Source organism: Platichthys flesus, chromosome 6 (assembly GCF_949316205.1).
Source record: "Platichthys flesus chromosome 6, fPlaFle2.1, whole genome shotgun sequence".
Lineage (NCBI taxonomy): Eukaryota > Metazoa > Chordata > Actinopteri > Pleuronectiformes > Pleuronectidae > Platichthys > Platichthys flesus.
In genome coordinates this window covers 11398389-11417553 of record NC_084950.1, presented here as the reverse complement: position 1 = coordinate 11417553, position 19165 = coordinate 11398389, and the positions used below count along the sequence as shown (strand labels likewise).

Below are 19165 nucleotides of genomic sequence, written 5' to 3'. Positions count from 1 at the left end.
AAAGTGATGACGGTTAGATAGGCCCACTGCTTCATTGTTATGTTAACATCACGGCTCCGTTTGGAAAGTAAAGCCTGCTTTTGGTTGGATTACAGATCCACTCCAGCAGCAGCATAACTCCAAATTAAGAAAAAAAAAAGATATGGAAAGTTACAATTATTTTTATTTCAAAGAGGATTCTGGAGAGGTAACCACGGTTACGTTGACGTCATGATGATTAGATCTCTCGTCTCGTAGAGACCCACAAATCAGAATTTTAGACTCAGAATATTTTGTTTGATTTTGAAATAGTCACTAAACGTGGCTTTTAATATTTAAAAAAAGTACTCACAGTTTCCCACAGTTTCTCACATTGTGTAACAAATTTGTAATTTGTGTGTAGTGAACAAATATTAAATAGTTTCGCTTGTAACACCAGCTCTATTTCAGATTCTCGGATTTTAATGACCTGTCTGCACAATTACGGCTCCACTGTAAATGAAGACAAAATAATTGAGTGATAAATGTTGCATGACAGATCAGAGTTGTTTCAGGAGTAGGTATCCCTACATGACAAGTGGCCGACAAGTGAACACTTTCAAATATATTTCTGGTTTATAACAAATCCTGCAGTTGGTCAAACATACACAAGGACTGATCGGACAGGGCTCAAGCTTCTTCTTATTGACCAACCTAAAAAAAAAGCTTAAATTATTTATTACGTAACACTTTTATTCATACAAAACAACAGAATATCTAAAGAAAATGTCACTCTCATGCCGGGGAGTTCTACTATTGCTCAAAATTGCATTAGCTGAGGAAATGGCATGTTTAAAAACAAAAATAAAATAAAAAACAAAGGAAACAAGTGTTTCACACAACCGTACACTCCCTTTGTCCTGTTCTGGCTTCATAAACTATACTGTTAAAACAAACTATAATACAGAACGACTAAAAGTGTCCCCCCCCTACACCTGGGCTAAAAGCTAAGAACATAAATAACAAAAGCACATTTATTTGGCTTTTACATTACACAGCTTCGAGAGTCTATCCAGTGTCCGCTTTCCTTATTTGATTCTGAAGATGAGAAAAAAAATAAAAGAACACAACGAGAACAACACCAATAACAGTAAAGAGAAACGACAGCTTGCTGTGGAGAGAGGAGTGAAAACAGAGGGGCTGAAAACTCCTGCATGTGTGTGTGTGTGCGTTTGGTTGTGTTGCTTCTCCAGCAGAGCTCATTGGAAGCTTGCTCCGCCTCCACGTTGAAAGATGTGTAACATGTCTATGTTCGGGTCCCTCCTGCGGGGGGTGCTGTGTGCTGCTGGGTGGGAGTGAGGAGCAGAGGCGAGTGCTGGCGGTCCATGGCAGGCTGACAAGAGGGGGGTCTTTAGTCCGTAAAGTCTCTCACTCCTCACTGCAGGAAGGAACAGCTGGGTTGGGGAAGCCAGAAAGTTTGTCTCAGACCACGGTCAGGTCACCACAGACAACACACTCTCTCTCTCTTTCTCTCTCTTTTGTACACACACTCCCGATGTCTCGGCGCTCAAAAACACGCGCACAATCAGCCAGACCCAGACACCCCTGCTGTTTTTTTTAGGTGGTTCGTTCCTCCCCATCCGTCTCCTGCTTGGTCCGGCGCAGGTTGCTTTTCATCTTCACAAACTCGGGGGTGTTCTCCTGCTCCTCCTCGTTTTTCTGGTCATCCAGCTCGAGCTGCAGAAAAACAGACACACAGCACATTGAAATTATAGAGGCCATGAAGTGTTGGTGGCAACATGTTAGACAACATGCAGCCATCTAAGTGCTATAGAGACTCAGTTTATATGTATTGTTTCAATCACTTACCTGCTCTAATTTCTGTTGTCTTTTCATGAGCTCGATCTCAAGGTCGCTCCTCTTCTTGTGGGCCTCCTGCTCCTCCTTCTGAGCCTTGAGAACTTGCTCCCTCTTTCTTTTCTCCATCACCTTCTGGAGCTCAGGTTTATTCTGAGGAGCGAGACCCCTGTGGGGGAAAACAACATGTTACTAAAATAATGCTTAGCGGGCAACCACTGTGTAACACATGCTGGTAAAAACCCACTGGGAGGGAGACCGGCGTTCAAATTCCTGCCCAACAGATGATGACCATGACCTCATTCTATGACAACATGCAGATCTGTATTAGATGCTCGGGATTAAACATGTCAGTCGTGTTTCAGGGAAAGTTTTGATTTGGAGCCAAACACAGATTGTTCCACATTTTACAGATCTGCATACGTGACGTCTGCCGGCACTGGAACCGACTTTGGAAAAAGTGATTTGCAACCACAAACTTTTGTTTCTTTTCTTTCCCTTTTATAGGCACCAGAAAAACAAACATCAAACCAGAAAATCCTGAAACGATTAACAATATTTTCCTCATGTGAAAGCTCTCTGGGGAGGATTAAGTCACTGGGAGCTAGAGGAATCGTTGCACAACAGCCTGGGTTTGTGTAGCAAAACTCCAAAAAGGAGTAGAGGGAAGTCTTAATTAACTGTGAGCGTGTCTTGCGAAGAGGATGAGGAGGAGGAGGAGGAGTGAAATGTTATGCAATACTCCAAACTACGAGAGGGAAGGGTGGAGGGGCTGCGGATGAGCTTTGGGAGAAGAAGTATTTAAGACAGACGGAACAGAGATGGATTGGAGTCGGCTAAGAAAAGGCAAAAACAAATAAACAGCAAAGTCTGCAGAGGATTAGGCGGCACAACAAAGTGGCAGACGAGGAAGAAAAAAGTCGGACTATTCTTGGACTAAATTAAATTTCCATGTTCTTTAATAATTCAATTTGAAAACGCATGCCATCAGGATTAACTCTGCATGTGGTTACGGATTTTGCTTCGCATGACTCTGCACAAGCCGCCTCCTCAAAAGACAAATCGCTGCGTGCCTACCTGACTGCAGTTTGGCAACAACAATGCCTTAATTAAATGCATTATTAAGTCCGGAGAGATTACATAACTGAGCCCACGATGTTCGGAGCAGGAGTGGGAGTCAATTTCACAACACTGCACTTTGCCACTTAAAAGAAGTCACTGCTGCAGTTAAATAGCCTGGCTCTCCTGACGGCCGGGGGACTGATGAAGAACAGACTTAGCGAGCTGGGGCGGAGAAAAAAAAGAAAAGATATGGCTGTTGTCGAGCACCTAGAGTGCAGGAAGGAGGGAGGGGTCAAGGTCACTGGGAGCAATAAGCCGGGCAATAAACATGCTCACGCTGCTCCCCTCCTTCACCGTGGGCGACACCTACATCACTGACCCTCCCACCTACAGCCCGGCCTGTGGGTGCACGCCCTCGAGCAGACTGCCAGGAATGTGTGTTCAAATCCCACACATCAATACGTCCATCTGCTCTAAAGCTTCACCAGTTATGCGATGGCTGAATTTCTGAAATTCCTCTGTACTTGAACTCATATTTTTGCGAGGAACATTTTGAACAAAGACCAACATTCTGTCCTCACTTATTCAAAAGGCTGGTTGAGGGTTTAGATTTACTTTTAGGGTTAAGGCTAGAATTAGGTGAGGGTGAGGGTATGTTATGTTATGTTCACAATAATTGAATTAATTAGTAACACACAGACAGACAGTATGTTTGGTCCTGAATCCCATACATTTCCTACAATTAAACATCTAAGAGCACAAATCTTGTCAAAAGGAGGTCAGTGGTCTGATTTGTGTCAGTTTAGGGTCCTTGGTATGCAAACAAACGTCTCACTAGAACCATCGTGTTTGTGTGTGTGTGTATGTAGGAGGAGAAGGGTCACTAAGGTAGCAGAGGCAGCAAAAGGCCTCCAGCCAGAGACTGTTTTGTAATCTTCATTACATAACAGTTTTTTTCCCGTTCTTCATAAAGCCATCCATCCGTCCACTCATCAATGCGTTCATCCATCAATCCTCCCACCCCACCACAACTCCCTGACTAATCCACCGGGGAGGCAAGCTTTCCACACTCTCAGTGTTCGATAGGAAACCCAATCAAAACAGGTTTAAAAGCCCACCGGCATCATCTCACAGACTTTAAGAGAACATCCTCAGTCTAGACGACGAGGAACAATATTCTGCAACACGAAGAATGTGTTTTCCTCTTCTAAACCTCTTAATACATTTCTTCCACGCTCATCCTGACCTCTTCCCCATCATTCAATAACGCTGTTTACAGCATCACAACAAGAGCACCTCACTCTGTGACCCGTTTAAGACCCGAGCATCACTGCTGTGATGTAACAGCTGTCATCCGCATGTTCTGTTTACGTAGCTATTTATAGCGCAGGCACACAGCTGCACTGTGCGATGATAAAAAAAACACAAATATCTAGTGTCAAAAGGAGTGATCGCAGTCCTCAGGATGCAAGTGTACGTACATATACACACACTATCCAGTCTAGACTTCAGGCTGCATGCGTTCTGGTTCCAACATAAGGAGCCATCTCCTTGTGGATCCTGTACAATCAGAGTGACCTTTACATAACCAATTTTTGACACACTAATGCACTCGGGGTCTTATGTAATGGCTTCTATGAAAGTTTTATACGCTGAGCTTTACATAATAATGCTGCAGCTGCTTGAGGTTAGCGGCAGCAGTGAGGTCAGATACTCAGCAGGAGCAACGGCACAGGCTGCAAAGATAATTTCAAACCAATTACAAGAGAGTGGCTGGAGTTTATTAAGTCATCCTGCATTTGTAAAAAGGTTAAACTAAATTAGCCAGGGTCCAGACACTTTGCTGTTTTCCCATGACTAACCAATGCAGCACACCACTAGAACCAACTGATGGTCTAAGCAAAGCCAAGATATATAGAAACTAAATTGTACTGTAGTTTCTATATATCCAGACTGGAAATGTCTTTATTATTGTCTTTAACTAAACTACTTTACCATCATTGTATTAAATTATCGTATTATTTGACATATTTCTATCTATTTTATTTGTATTTTTTGACTGCTTCAACTTATTAGGGCCCCATTTTCTTAAATTATATATAAAGACCTGATCCTTTATATTTCTTTATTTCTTTTACATATTTTGTGTTACTCTTTTTAGTCTTTTATTTAACTTGAAAGTAGTTTTAAACTCTGTTTTCGGATTTTAAATTGTTTTCTTTTAATTTGGTCTCTGTGTTGTTTTGAATGTCCTCGTACAGAACCTTCGATTTACCTCTGTGTATGAAATGTGCTTTACATATAAAACTGCCTGCCTCGCCTGTATTGGATAAAGGTGATGGACAGCGTTTCACCACTCCATCAATTAATACAACATTATCTGTCCGATCCTTTGTTGCTCTTGAAAAAAAAGCTTCTTTATTATTGTCTCAATCACAGACCTGGAATCCAACCGTTCGTGTTTAATAACAAACCACGATAAATCTGCAGGTCGCTAATCATCAAATAATAATCTCTTTCTTCGGTGAAAGCTGTAAATACCGGTTGTTTTACGAGGGAATAAAAGAGACAACAACAGATAAAGACCGAAGATGCATGAGTTTTTTTTCATTTTGCTGACCTCTTCTGGTTCATGAGCAGTTCTCGGTGCAGGTCCTGGTGGTTGCGGGAGTTCTTGACCGGGTTGATCAGCTTCTTGGGTTTGATGAGCTCATCACAGTCCCCCTCCAGATAGTCTGGCTCTGCCATGACACTCCTCCCCGGTGACAGCGATAGACCAGGGTCACACGGATCTGGATCAGAAGAAACACAAGAAAAGGACTTTTATAGAAACATTTAAAATGTGATAATGACCCACTTCTTTCTTTTTTTATGTACATATTTTACGCCCGTTTAACGCTTTAAACAACTGTGGTTTCTTTGAACTTGCTATAAATAAACTTTGACTTGACTGGACAGAAATCTCACAAGGCCACAGATTTTAATGGGATCTAATAAATCTCCTAAAAGTTCTCTCCTTTAAAACCCAATTTGAGCATCTAACTGAGTCTCTGACATAAACTCAGAGTTTGTCAATGATCTCTATGGTGATGGAGGGACTCAGAACTGAAATTACATAATTGTTCCACATTGAGCGGATGGGAACACTTCATCCTCCGGTCAGATGATTCAACAACCACATGCAAATGATGAAAAGATGAATCACGGCAGCACAGAATCACATTCAAGTATCTGTCAGTCACAGAGAAGCTGCTACAACACAACTAACCCAAACGTCCCATCCATTGTCGTCCATCACCTCAAGAATAAAGCAACTTCTATTCATGACTTTCAGACTCAGACACATGTCCTTAGACCAATTTGCTCATTTCAGTGAGTTAATGGGAAACAGCTATTTTATCAACCTGTAAAATAACTGGGATTTACATTACGTTTCATCAATATCCCTTGTTAACCATAGACAACATGAAACAACAGTATTTAACTTTTATGGCAGTTAAGTGCCTCTTTTTACAGTTTTACTGCTTTGCTCGATGAAAATCCAAGTTACACTGGAGACTAGAGCTCACAATAAAAGGAACATGAATTTCTAAATGATGAAACAGATGCGAGTCTGAAGATCCAACTGAAATGACAACAGAGAAAAATCGGAGAAAACAGGTTTGTATCCTAAAACACATTCACGCAAGTAGATATACTGCACATGGACTAAATCAGAAAAGTACCTTACTTTTACCCCAAACCACCTAACCCTGTTAAAAATAGAGAAAGTTTCAGCTCTGGGCAGAACTCACCCTGCAGATGAGGAAAGACGGGGTATCTGAACATTGTCGCCATCTCTGCTATTTTGAATCGGAATAGGAGAATCCAACACAACGTGCCGTCCTGCGTATCAGTAAACTGCAGAGGCTCCGAGAGGAGATGCGTTCTGTTCTACACAGCTGTCTGCAACTGAGCTGGTCCCAGTTCAAAGTCTGCTTTATAGTCAAGCTCACACACACACACACACACTCTCTCTCTCTCTCTCTTGCTCTCTCTCTACTCCCTCCCTCCCTCGTGCTCCCTCCCACTTGCTTTCATAGCACATCTCGAGATGAAGAATATATATATATATATATATATATATATCCAAATTGTCACGATTGCTTATGAAACAGATTATTCACTACTAAATAAATATCATCAGTTGTGAGTTTATGGAACTTTAAATGATCTTGTATGTAAAATAGTCATATGTATATATATACATATACACATACATATATATGTACACGTAAGGGTAAAAACTCAGTTTTACAATAGCAGTAAACTGAAGCACAGTACACTACAGAATTAAATAGGACTTTACATCATTGGCTGCAATAAATAGAATACTTGCAAATCAGTATTTACATAGAAAGTATACAGTCCATGTTTTTCCCACAGTCTGAGGAATGACTCAGATCCACAAACAATCATGTTCTCAAATTCCTGTGATTTCTGAGGCGTTGCCTGGTGACAAGTCTCTCCTGTGAGCGACTGATAAGTCCAGAAACAAACTGGGAACACACAGTGTTATTTTGGAACTCCACTCAGTCTTTATTTGTTCCAGAGAATCATTTCACTGCACGTGCTAGACACAAAGGAGGGGGGGGGGATGTCCTCGGCGTCAAAACATACATGCAGAGGGTTGATGCAATGACTCAAAGATACCACAAGAGGTCCACATTATTGCATCGCACGAACTAAACGGTGTCAGTTACATAACAAAGAAGCCCAAGATAAACATGGTCTGCCTACTGCAGAACAAAGAGAGAGATGAAACGCACAAAAAAATACTGTTGATGGATATAATGATAACAAATGAAAACACTGCTTCTACCAGTCGATCATGATCTACAGTTGTAGTGGTCACTAATCTCTTCTAATCCCGGATTATTACCTTTAAAAATGTGTCTTTACTGTCTCAAAAACCAATCTTCAAATCTAAGTGTAGAATAAATACATTTACACAATCATCAAATTAAGTAAGACGAATTTAAAACACTGTGAATCTATTCCTCAGTTTATTTAACAGGTATTTGAATACATGACTACATCCCTGGCTATGATGCTGGGGACGTGGCAGTCACAGGACATTTTGTGACACCCCCAGGACACGGCAACGGTGTTTGCACACACGAGATCAGGGCAGAGGTGGGCAGAGCGCCTTGTGGCTGTAATCAGGGGCTGCACACACACACACACAGAGACACAGACACACGCACACACTCGTGCTGTGTACATCAAAAGGCGGCTTGTGTTAATGCCGGAAGTGGGGGGCAGAGCGACTTACAGACGGGCAGTGTTGTCAGAAGTGTCCGTTGGTTTAACACATCTGCTTCGACTTCCTCTGTAGCCCAGAGGGAGAGGGGAAGTGACATAGGGAGTTCAAAAGGGACCTGCAACCTCCAAATTGGAACCCTGCTTAAAGTCAGACCTATCACTGGTGGTTTTACACGTTCTATTTTACGCGCCCTCTGGTTTCACTTAGATCTATATAGATAGAGTGTTACAGTTAAAGCCTGCAACACCTAAATACAGATGAAGGTTAACATGTATTTAGTCGTGTATCAAAATCTCTCCTTCTACAGAAGTCGTACTTTATTTGTGGGTTTCAGAACTATACACCTCCAGAACCAGCCATGAAAAAAACGTGCAATGTGTTCATATTGACTCGTGAGTTTTCAACAAATCTATATGCACAAAAACATGTACGATATGTTAACATAGCCCCAAGCACCAATAAGACGAAAACAACATTTTTGGGACAAGACTTATTGCTGTTCCAGGAATCCTATTAAAACCGTGTGTTTATTGGTTTAGGGGACACACCCACACTGCAGAGACAGCAGAGACAGCAGGCACACAAACACACACACAGATAATGAGACTACAAATTCAACATGTCCAAGCATTCAGGGATGAAATGGGAAGAAAGTTGATAAATACAATGGAAAAGATGGAGAAAAAAAAATGAAAAACTGGGTCAGAAGAGAGTCTAGGAAAACAACTGATGGATGTGTGTGATCAATTTGTGTGCAATAGTGAGTGTGTTTGTATTAAAGTTAACTGGCAGGTCGCATTAGAGCTGATAGAGTGACTTACCTTGTAAGGGTTGAGCAGCAACACTGTGCCAAGTGATTGCATTAGCACAGACCGCTCTGCTATAAGAGCCAAGACGCACAAACACACTTGCATTCATAAACAGGCTAATTTCTCAACTTCCTCAACTCTCAAGTCACCATGGAGACCTGACACCACCCAGTGACATAGCACAACTTGCAGTATGCTGACAATTCAAGGCCTCCTATGAGCCGCAATGAAAACCCGACAATGGCTGTCGTCAAAATAATCAATAAAGCAGCCATATTATGCTTTTAATCTTTTTTCTTCTTTCCTCTAGTTTGTCAAGCACATTTCTTTGTGTATGCAAAATACCTGTACAGTTGAAAAGTCAAAAATACAGAGTAAAGGCAGCTCCTGCAGAAAACACTGCTCCTCGCCAGTAGACGGCCGGTACTTTTGCATCGTTTTGATGTCATATGATATCATATGGCCAGTCTAGTATGTTTCCTAACAAAGTCTGGGACAGACGAGAGTGGAGGCCACATCTCCTAGATGAGCTAGAAACATTTGACTAATCAGAGCAGACTGGGCTTCATCAGGAAAGAGACACGAGCTGAAACCCAGTGTTTCAGACAGAGGCTGAAAAGAGGTGCAGCAGCAACAGACAGTATGAGGACAGTGATGTGTTTTCTGAACATTGGGGCATGTAAACCTTCTCAAGTAATACAAAGCTTTAAAAAAAAGCTATGATGAACCATTTTCAAATACCTGTTCAGCACCAAAGAACAGACATATTTAGCGACAAGATGCTTTACATGGTCGAGCATTTAGCCGCTAAAGAGACAGAAATCCCGATGATGTTTTGGAATTCTCAAAACAAAGCTAAAAAAAAAGTGAATATTGGACCAAAACTTGAAATATATGGTATTGCTCGGTGTCTGCTTAAAGTGTAAATGGGCGATGGCATCCTACTATATAGATTTAAAGCTGAGATTATGTTACATAGCCAAAAGAAAATAATGCAAAACAAAAGCAATCTTCCTGGTATAAACTCAGCAGATGAAAGCATAGATGGGCAGAGTGATGGTGAGAGATGTGGTGGACTACATACAGTAAATTGGCCATTATCTGTTCTTTAGTTGCTGTATCTGTCTTTTGTTTCAGTGGTTTGAAGCAGTCAAACAATACTGTATTTTCTACAGGGAAGACAAACACTTACAACAAGTGGATTGTTACTGGACAAGACGTGAGGAAAACAAAGCTGGATCATAACCACGTGTCAAGATGTACAGACTATGGACAAGCACAGCTGAATAATGACATGTGTCACGAGTGTCCCTCTTGAAAGACAGAAGACGTGGGGCGAGGAGGGCAGCTGGTGGACGGCTTCGCCATCTGACCTCCTCCCATCTTGCTCCAGGATACAGGAACAAACAGAGCAGACCATCCCAAGCTCTGCAGATGGAGGGGCGGCGGCATGATGGGCCAGTCAACTGTCGTGTGCTGCTTGTGAACACATGACTGACCACACCCACTCCAACAGCAAGCCTTAGCTGGGATTTATTTTCCACAGTAACCAGAACAAATGTGCACAGGGGTGTGGGGGTCAGGGACACACATACACAATAGCACGAATCAGCATTTTAGCTGCAGTTTGAAATATTTACTCATCGTGGACACGCCCAAAATTATAAAAAGTTAATTCATTCTATTAGATATGTATTTACGAACAAGCTCACAGTATTATTCCATAATTATTCATCCTCCTTACGTCATTAAAGAGAGCAAACCACAATTTTGGCCTTTGCATATATTCTTGACAATGGCTGCAGAGCCTATTAATGAAATAACAACTTTCAAATAAAATACTTAACATTTTCTTGAAACTCAATTTACCATCTGCTCTCTTGCTCCAATATCTTCTCCCTGTCCCATATAGTTCCCCTCCTTCACTCTTTTTTTTTCTTGGCCCGATCGTGTCTATTCCTCTCACAGATGGGAGGTCCAGCCCTCGGGGGAAATTACGTCATCAATACCCCTAAAGCAACCCCCACACCCCATTCTTCCTCTCTAACACACACTTGCCCATTTGCTGTGTGTTTAAAGGCAGACAAATCTGGGTGTGTGTCTTCTATCCTTTCTGTTAATGAAGCGACCATTCAGCCACAAACATGGGAGGCCTAATTAAAACACACAGATAGATCGCTTTTCACGGACAGCTGAGGGAGGTGGGGGAGGGAGAGCAGGGTGTGTGTGTGAGAGAGAGTGAGAGAGAGCGAGAGTGACAGGAAAGTAAAAGAGAAGCAGAGGGTTGGTGGCCGAGAAGTGACAATGAGCTCATTGCTTACCGGACAGAGCATGGTCTGTATATGTACGTGCTTTTAAATTAGGCCTCCCCCGTGATGACACGCAAGCCGTGGAGGGAAGCACAGTGACGTACATGTGCGCGGAGAAACAATAGAATTTTGTGCTTTCCTGTCACTTGCATCTGCGAACACGTTCAAAGTCAGTAACAAGTGGAAAGAAAAAAAAACACAGCCCCCACATCCACAGCACTTGTTTGCAGTGTGGTACAGTCTGTACATGTGTAAGCGAAATGATACACCCTCAGGCAAAACGGATCTGGCAGAGGATGCCAAAGAGTGAACCAGCCGACAAGAGAAGACTAAACACAAACATGTTTCAACAAGGCAAACCGGAGCTCCGCTTATGTGATTGCTATCAATGGTTTGAGTTGAATCTGTTACTAATTTATAAACACAACCTTACCAGTGCAGAGAAGATGACAGAGCGAGTGGTTTATGAAGATATGATGTGGTTTTTAATCCAAATGCACTTGGGCTTAAAATACATCGAACTACCATTTGCATTTGGCTAAACAAAACTCAATGATCGGAGGGAGAAACAAAGAGAGAGACATAAAGCTAAGGGGGAAGTGGTTCCTTAAAAGTATGCCGGGGAGTTTGGGGGTTGAGGTCTGTTTTGTATTTCCTGCTTTGGAGTGGTAGGGGGGGCCCGAAGCGAATAGGAGGAGAGGAACTGGGGAATTCTAGGGCCTCATCATGTACTGACCTCTTCAAGCACCCGCCCTGCTCCCACAATACGATGATGTCACTAGGGAGACGCAAGGGTATGGGAATTTACAATCAGGGCTTTAGGGTTCGTAAAGCACAGATGCGCACACATGCACTGACACCCATGCGAGGAAATGGATAATGTTACGTACAGTGAATCATGTGAGAAAGGCTGTTAGGATTTAGCCATGGAGTCTGTATAATGCCCTTGATGTCCTTAAGGGAGTACACGGTGGTGCTATAGACTGTCATGATGCAAAGAAGAAACTCATTACCACGCCTGTCAGCCAAGAGCAACAGTTCATACGAAAAACATCTTAACTACAGTCACTCCCTCCTTCTGACTTTAAAATATATGTTAGCCCAGTGCTGACGATGACTGAAACTATCTGACTCATCTTCTCATGATCACTGTGTGTTTCACTATCCCTCTTCACAAATCTGAAAATAAAGAAGAACTGTGAGAAAGCAAGAAATAGAAGTTTAAACTCTGAACATCACACAAAGGCTGACTCTGTGCACTGGACACTGTGACTTCAACAGGCAAAAAGGAGGAGTGTCCACACTTCTCATGTCAAAGTTACTTCTTGTTCTCCATTTTAAAACTTGGTTAGGTTCTGATTCAAATCAGTGTTGTGACCTCTTGTGGCTACAGTTCCTCAAATCTGTGCCCATGTTACTTTCCTTCTCGATTGCAGTTCATGAACAAGTGTCCGGCTGTGATGGCTGGTGTGCCACGTGATTGGATCAACCCGCTGTCAGTATAAATAGATTCTTATATAGATATCGACACATGAAATGCCTGTGATGATGCCGAAAATGTCCGGTTGGGAATCTGCGACTACGCAAATCTATGTACCGCTCTGATAACACGTCTCAATTCAACCTATCCCAGGTTTCATTGCCTTGTAATGGGACACAGCTTTTCCCAGAAATCACTTCTTCTTCAACTCTCCAAAACACAGCAGCTGCACTGTACTGCCACCGGCAAGTCCTGTTTTTAGAGTAAATAAGAAAATGTGATTTCTGGTAGCGCAGAGCTGAAACACGCCTGGTTTGACAGTTGGCGTTCAGCACTGACTCGCAGTTTTGTTGAAGCACGTTGTGTGAGCCTCCGGGGGCTGAGGCAGATTACAGAATGAATGGGATGGATTGAAAAGGGAGCAGACACCACGTTGAGTCACGCTGTGGGAATGTGATGAACCTGCAAAGTGATTATTGCTTTGGGCTCACAGCAGCATAGGGCGGACACCCACCCAACCACACACACACCCACCCACCCACCCACACACCTTTATGAAATCTTTGAGTGACAGAAACATTTGGATGCACGCTACATACACTTTTCTTTAAAAGGGTTCAAATCAAAGTGCTTACTCCAACCCAATTCGGAACACGTGTCCTGATGGTGACTGGTGGTGGAGGGGATGGGGGTGCAGTTTGGGGTCACACCTGTCAGTCAAATACAAAGGGCTGGTCTAAACCCTCTCACAGCTGACACTGACACATGTTCCTGTACGTATATGCATGGACCCTATACGAACAGTTGCACTGGAACAGATGAGCAGCACATGCACAGAAGAAAAGACTGTTTTTGCTCCACAGACGTATATACCCCCTGGAAGGCTAATTACAGACAGAGCACATGCGTGTTTCATGTGGCTCCTCCTCACTGAGATGTAAACATGTGCCTATGTGCTGCACGTTCCTCACGCACATCACCCCTCTACATGCAGACTGTCTCTTCGGTGGTTGTAAAAAGCGATTTAGTTTAAAAGAAAAGCCACAGCCGATTGGTCTGGCTGTGTCAAGTGCTGCTCGGTCATAAAGGAAGTGTCTTTGTTACGGCTCCGCACTCAGTTTCCAGCTCCAGATACAAAGCTTTGTGCTTTACTGCTGTTTTCTACCTCATGGAGCAGAGTCACGCCCCCTCCCCGCCGTCAACTGGCTGAGCCCAGCTGGGAGCCTGAATCTCATTGGCTGGGAGGGGGCACACTGGAGAGGCTTTGCGAGGTACTCCTTTGTTTACATGGTAGTAGAGAAAACCCCAATAACAAATGTTACCTTGGAAAACCAGACAATCTACAGTTAACCAGTCCGACACGCAGGGGTGTAAAGCTGATGCACACACACACACACACAGATAATGATTTAACCGGGTGTCCTAATTTAACAGGCCAGATGACAAGTCTTTGTTCTCTTTTCTTTATGCACGACATGACACAAAATATATGCTGCATGCATATTTTTAGTTGGGGACAGTCTGCAATCATGTGGTTTCATTGTCTGATGAAACTTTTCAAAGCCAGTATACATTCTGGAAGCCCTGCAGACTTCAGGCTGCAACAGAAACAGGAGGCGTACGTTTGCATTTTATAATAAGAAGACAGGATCATATATCCCGACTTACAAAAGAACTTAATCCAATTCATGCAGCTCAGACTCCCATTCTCTCTATACTTCAACCTAAGAGGCTGCGAGGAGGAAGGCATTTGGAATCTGCGGGCGTGCGTGTGTCATCCATTCCCCGAGACGACGCAAAGTGGTCAGCACGGTAATGGGGCTTTATTGTGATTGAGGCTGCAGCGCAACAGCAGGAAAATCGATGGGATCTGCAAGAAGCTGAGTCTCTCTAGGTGTGTCTGTGTGCGTTTGTTTTAGGCTGTGGTGTGCACACACTGTATCCCTCCTATCTCTCTTTTATGACTGAATCTACATCAAGTCCTCAGGCAGCTCCAACAACTGAGTCAAGTCTCTGCATGTCCGACTTCAGTATGACATGACCACCACTCTCAAAACCAGAGCACCTTGCATCCCACCGCAGCTCTTCATCAGGAAACTCAAACCCCAAATAGTGACAACATAATCTAATACCATGGTTACAAGACCACAGCACAGTGTAAACAAACCCCTTGTGCCGTTGTCAGATTCTATGATTGCATCACTTGTGTTTGCATTGCATCATGATATTTCATTCAGGGCAGTAACTCAGACAGTGTCTGGGAAAAAGCTGGCAAAACAGACCATGAGGACAAAGCAGCCAAACATCACATTTTTAACATGTAAACGAAAAGATTTCCCTTTAAAGTTACTGTTAGAGTTAACGGAAGCCTTCTTACTCCTAATTACCTCAGCCAAGGCGGTTGTTTTCGTCTGTTGATGTGTCTGATATTTGGCAGGATTACGCAAAGACTACAGAGCGATCGACAGGAAGCCTGGTGTAAGGTTGCGAAACAGGTCGGGCAAGAACCCATAACATGTTGGTGTCCAGATATGGATCAGGGGGCGGATCCAGGTATTTTGAACGTGGTGAAATGGGGCATTTTTCAACATTTTTGTTGATTTCTACGAGAATAATTAATGGATTCTGGATGTAAAATCACCTGGCATGTTTGGGCGACTGATATTTATGAGTGTGTGCAATTTGGTAGATTCTTTTAAATATGTGGTTTCGTTAGAGGACTGTTGGGACTTGTATGAGTCACGCACCCTTATCTGCCGAATGCCATTCCGGTTATATAAGTGGAAGTCTTGAAAAAGCTGTGTTTCGGTTTCAGGGTACAGTCAAAACCAGCGCCAAGGGGCGAAAAAAACCACTCGCTTCCTGTGTCAAATTTGTGGTCGTGCATGTTTGTGTGACGGTGCTGACAGGAGTTGCACATGTGTACATATATGAAAATGGACTTGCTTATGTGTCTTGAAAATGTTTCACCTCTATTTCTTATCTTCATCAATTCTAGCTAACAAGTGGGAGGTTTCGGGTGTTTGACATCTCTGGGTCTTGTCCTATGTTGAGAGTCATTATGTTAAACATGCAAAGAAATTATATATTTTATTTAAATACTCTGCAGAAGAGGTGTACTTTCATGAAGTTTGAGGAAGAATAACTCAAGTAGGTAAATGGTAGGGTAGGTTCAAAAACCATCAGATGTTACAACACCCAGAATTTGTATATCTAGTTTTGTGAGACTATTCTAGACTGAAACCATGAGGACGAACCTCCCAGTAGAGAGAACCTATGAAACTTTCTTTACATGGCTTAGTAACAGGAAAACTTGAAAAAACAAGTGTTACAAAGAAAGCTTTCACAACGGACAACAATATGTCCGTGAAGATCTAAAAGTGCAAGATTATGGAAAACACACGCACACACAGCAACACCTTCCCGTGCAGTGTGGGTCCTGAGGATCAGCGCTTTCTGCTGACTGGGCCAGATTCTGTGACCACAGACAGACCAGCAGTACAGTGGGAGATAATACCGTCAACACACTTGTGGGGTCGCCAGTTACTGTACAACCCCTCCTGAACACACACACACACACACACACACACACACACACACACACACACACAGCATACGCACACAAACTGACCTAAATACCTAGATTTCCTTGAGGTCAGGTTGAGTCCTTGACATGGACTCGAGATTCTATAATGATACATCTGAAAGAAAGCTGCGCCCGAACCACTAATGGACAGATGCTATTATAAAATGGAAAGTCAGAGGTTTCATTCACATATTTAAATTCCTGTGAGTGCAATAATAATGGAGCAGAGAGCATTCCAGTTGTAACACCCACCCCACGCACACACGCCCACACACACCCACACACACACACACACAGACTGTGACAGCATCGGCCCTTACGGGAAACAGAAGACATCAGCAAAAGAGACAGAGTGAGAGGAACAGGAGTGAGGAGGGGAGGAGGGGGTTCAAAGATCAGAAAACAGATGTAAATCGTTTAGCAACGCCCCCCAAATGACTAACACATGTGCAAGAAACTTTCCCCTCCCTGCACAAACACACGTACACTCTCACACAGACACACACACATATGAAAGCTCTGCGCATAGACTGTATAACCTACTCATTCATACCACCTGCTTTGGTCGGTTCTCCTCTCACGAGAACACATCTGATAACCCACAGTAGACCTGCTTCACATGTTGAAGGAGTTCAGTTGTGTTTGACAGGCTGCAAAAACCTCCACTCGCAAACACACACACCCACACTCTACAAGCTTCTGTCCATAGGGCTGGGTCCAAGCTTGTTTGTTTAACGTCTTGTTAAAGTTTGACAGAAAGCATAAGCCACTATGGAGCAGAAATGGGACAGGTTTAGTTCGAGACTGACAGATATGTTGCAACCTCACAACATACCACAAACACACAATCGCATTACTGTGGGTTCAGAGGACGTTAGATTGACTTACATTGATTTGCTGGACACTTACTCTAACCTTAAATCATAGTTACGACATGCCTAAAGCTAATCTAAACCACATCTAAAACATGTCTTAAAATGTAATGATTTATGTTTTGAGGACTTGCTTTTTGTCCCCATAAGGTGACTGTGTCAACAGATATTGGTCACAACAACAACAACACACACACACATCTCATGACAGTTGGAGTCTGAGTGCCTGATGACAGCAGCAGGCCAGTGTGTCAGCTCTGACTGAGGCCATGTGCTTTGACACACAAGGCAGCTAGTCATTGCTATGCTATCACACACACTCACACACAACCTCACACCCTCTTCCTCACAAACGATGAATTCAGACACAGCTCATGTACAACATATGGTCTCTGCTTATACTGCTTGTCCAGCAATCAGGGGATAGAGACACTATGCTACTTCTATAATAAACTTTGTTTATACAGCACTTTTCTTGCTAACCACAACAAATACCCCCCCCCCCCCCCAACAATATTTGTAAAAGAAAATCATTCTGGCATGACGGCATTACTTGTAGGATGACCATATTATATGTAGGACAACAGTAGTATTTGTACGATGACAGTGGTACTTGGGCGATGACAGTAGTACTTGTAGGATGACAGTAGTACTTGTAGGATGACAGTAGTTCTTGTAGGTTGACAGTAGTACTTGTAGGATGACAGTAGTAGTTGTACAAGGACAGTAACACTTGTAGGATGACAGTAGTACTTGTACGATGACAGTAGTACTTGTAGGTTGATAGTAGTACTTGTAGGATGACAGTAGTACTTTAGTGACACGTAAGAAAAACAGCACAAAAAGTCTCGACCAAAAACCTCTTTTAGACAAATCTGTAATCTTGCGATCACTTAAAAACACTTGAATGTTGTTTTTGTTTTGAATTATTAAATAACATGTACACACATATGGTCAAATGTCCGCTTTACATGTCCCATAACATCCTCTATGCAGACACAGACACACACACAGACAGACAGATGGACCGACCAGGGATAATAAAAGCTGAGGTTTCCCTCCGCTTTTCTCCTCCTACAACACAAAGTGTCCGTGAACACACCACAGTGCCACAAAGTAAACGCAACACAACAACCTCAACGTGTTTGTTCTTCGCGGTCTCCTACAGTCACGCGGTACAACAAAAGACAGACACAATGAAACAAGAGTTTGTATTTTGCAATCTCATCCTCTCATTCTCTCCATCTCTCCCTTCCTCCTCTAGCCTTTCTTTCTGCCCCACAAACCCCTGCTTCAGTGGACACACACACGCACAGTGTTCACAAACAACGTGCTGCTTTTGTTGGAGAAACATAATCGCGAAAAAACCACATCGCACACACACACACGCGCGCGCACACACACACCTACCTTCAAATTCGACTTCCCCAAACTCAACTTGTCTGGTTTTTAAAAATGACAAAGTGACTCGGGCTTCATCGGAGCGTGTCCCGATCACTTCCTAGAGCCGAGGTGTGTCTGCGAGGCTCCTGCGCTCAGAAACTGTTCTCACACACACACACACGCACACACAAACACTGACACACACTCTCAGCCAGGACCCATAGAAAATGTAAATGTAGCTGGGTGGGAGGGATGGTGTGACGTAGGCAGAGGCCCCTCCTCCTTTGTCTTCATCTGAGGGACTCCTCCAGCTCAGGGCGGGGCGTGTGCGCAGCCCACGAGGACCCGCACACACACGAGCACCCACGTACACACGAGCCCCCATTAGCACTCATGATCCCCCACAAACACACGAGCACCCACATACACACGAGCACCTACAAAAACACGAGCACCAATCATATAAAGTGACTTAATCTATCATTTTCAATACAAAAGAAATTTTCGTTATGTTAGGTTTTGTCATTTTTAACATTCCTAACTT

At 43.1% G+C, this 19165-nt stretch overlaps 1 protein-coding gene across 2 annotated transcripts; it reads right to left on the bottom strand.

Annotated features, from left to right (window-relative positions):
• Positions 1–145: 145 nt before the first annotated feature.
• On the bottom strand, positions 146–18837 carry fam107b (family with sequence similarity 107 member B). Of its 2 annotated transcripts, none has more exons than XM_062389278.1 (4): positions 18649–18837; positions 5498–5669; positions 1828–1984; positions 146–1695 (listed from the first exon to the last, which is right to left on the bottom strand). In XM_062389278.1, exons 2-4 carry the CDS (start codon positions 5623–5625, stop codon positions 1576–1578), a joined length of 405 nt encoding a protein of 134 aa, XP_062245262.1. In that variant the 5' UTR covers positions 5626–5669; positions 18649–18837; the 3' UTR covers positions 146–1575. The 2 variants fall into 2 exon arrangements, with proteins under 2 accessions (XP_062245262.1, XP_062245261.1); XM_062389277.1 differs by lacking the exon at positions 18649–18837 and adding an exon at positions 6672–6833.
• Positions 18838–19165: the final 328 nt, after the last annotated feature.